The sequence below is a fragment of the Buceros rhinoceros genome, unplaced genomic scaffold (genome assembly GCF_000710305.1).
Source record: "Buceros rhinoceros silvestris isolate BGI_N320 unplaced genomic scaffold, ASM71030v1 scaffold41577, whole genome shotgun sequence".
Lineage (NCBI taxonomy): Eukaryota > Metazoa > Chordata > Aves > Bucerotiformes > Bucerotidae > Buceros > Buceros rhinoceros.
Genome location: NW_010424667.1, coordinates 530 through 954, shown reverse-complemented (window position 1 = coordinate 954; position 425 = coordinate 530). Strand labels below are relative to the sequence as shown.

The following is a 425-nucleotide window of genomic DNA, read 5'->3' as shown; positions in this document are numbered from 1 at the left end:
TGGAAAGGGTGGGCTGCTGGGGGGCTGCGGCGTGAGGACCTGATCCTGTCCCTCCCCAGGTGACCTTCTCCTTCGAGGCCGGCCGGCGCTGCACATCCGGAGAGGGCAACTTTGAGTTTGAAACCCGGCAAGGCAACGAGATCTTCCAGGCGATCGAGTTGGCCATCAGCACGCACTGTGGCCGGGGGGCCGAGGAGCCGCCGTGGGGTGGCCCCAGAGATGACGCCTCCTGGCCGCTCGGTCATGCCAAGAAGTCCAGCTGGGTACAAGGGCATGAGGAGCCCGGTGGCACCTCACTGGAGCCCACCTGGGAGGGGAAGGCACCAAAAGCCAAGCTGGTGATGGTGCCCAGCAGCTGCCCCGGGTCTGGGGAGCCAGCGGGCACCAACCTGCCCTCCTGCAGTGCCGAACGCCCCTACTCCGAG

General features: G+C 67.1%; 1 protein-coding gene across 1 annotated transcript in view; it reads left to right on the top strand.

The window, feature by feature from the left end:
• Positions 1-59: 59 nt before the first annotated feature.
• LOC104497598 (docking protein 2-like) overlaps positions 60-425 on the top strand; it is a gene marked incomplete at both ends in the record, with an annotated part of 892 nt that continues 526 nt past the window's right edge. Inside the window, one exon of the mRNA XM_010140866.1 lies at positions 60-263. Coding sequence (XP_010139168.1) covers positions 60-263 — 204 coding nt within the window. The remainder of the gene's footprint in view (positions 264-425) is intronic.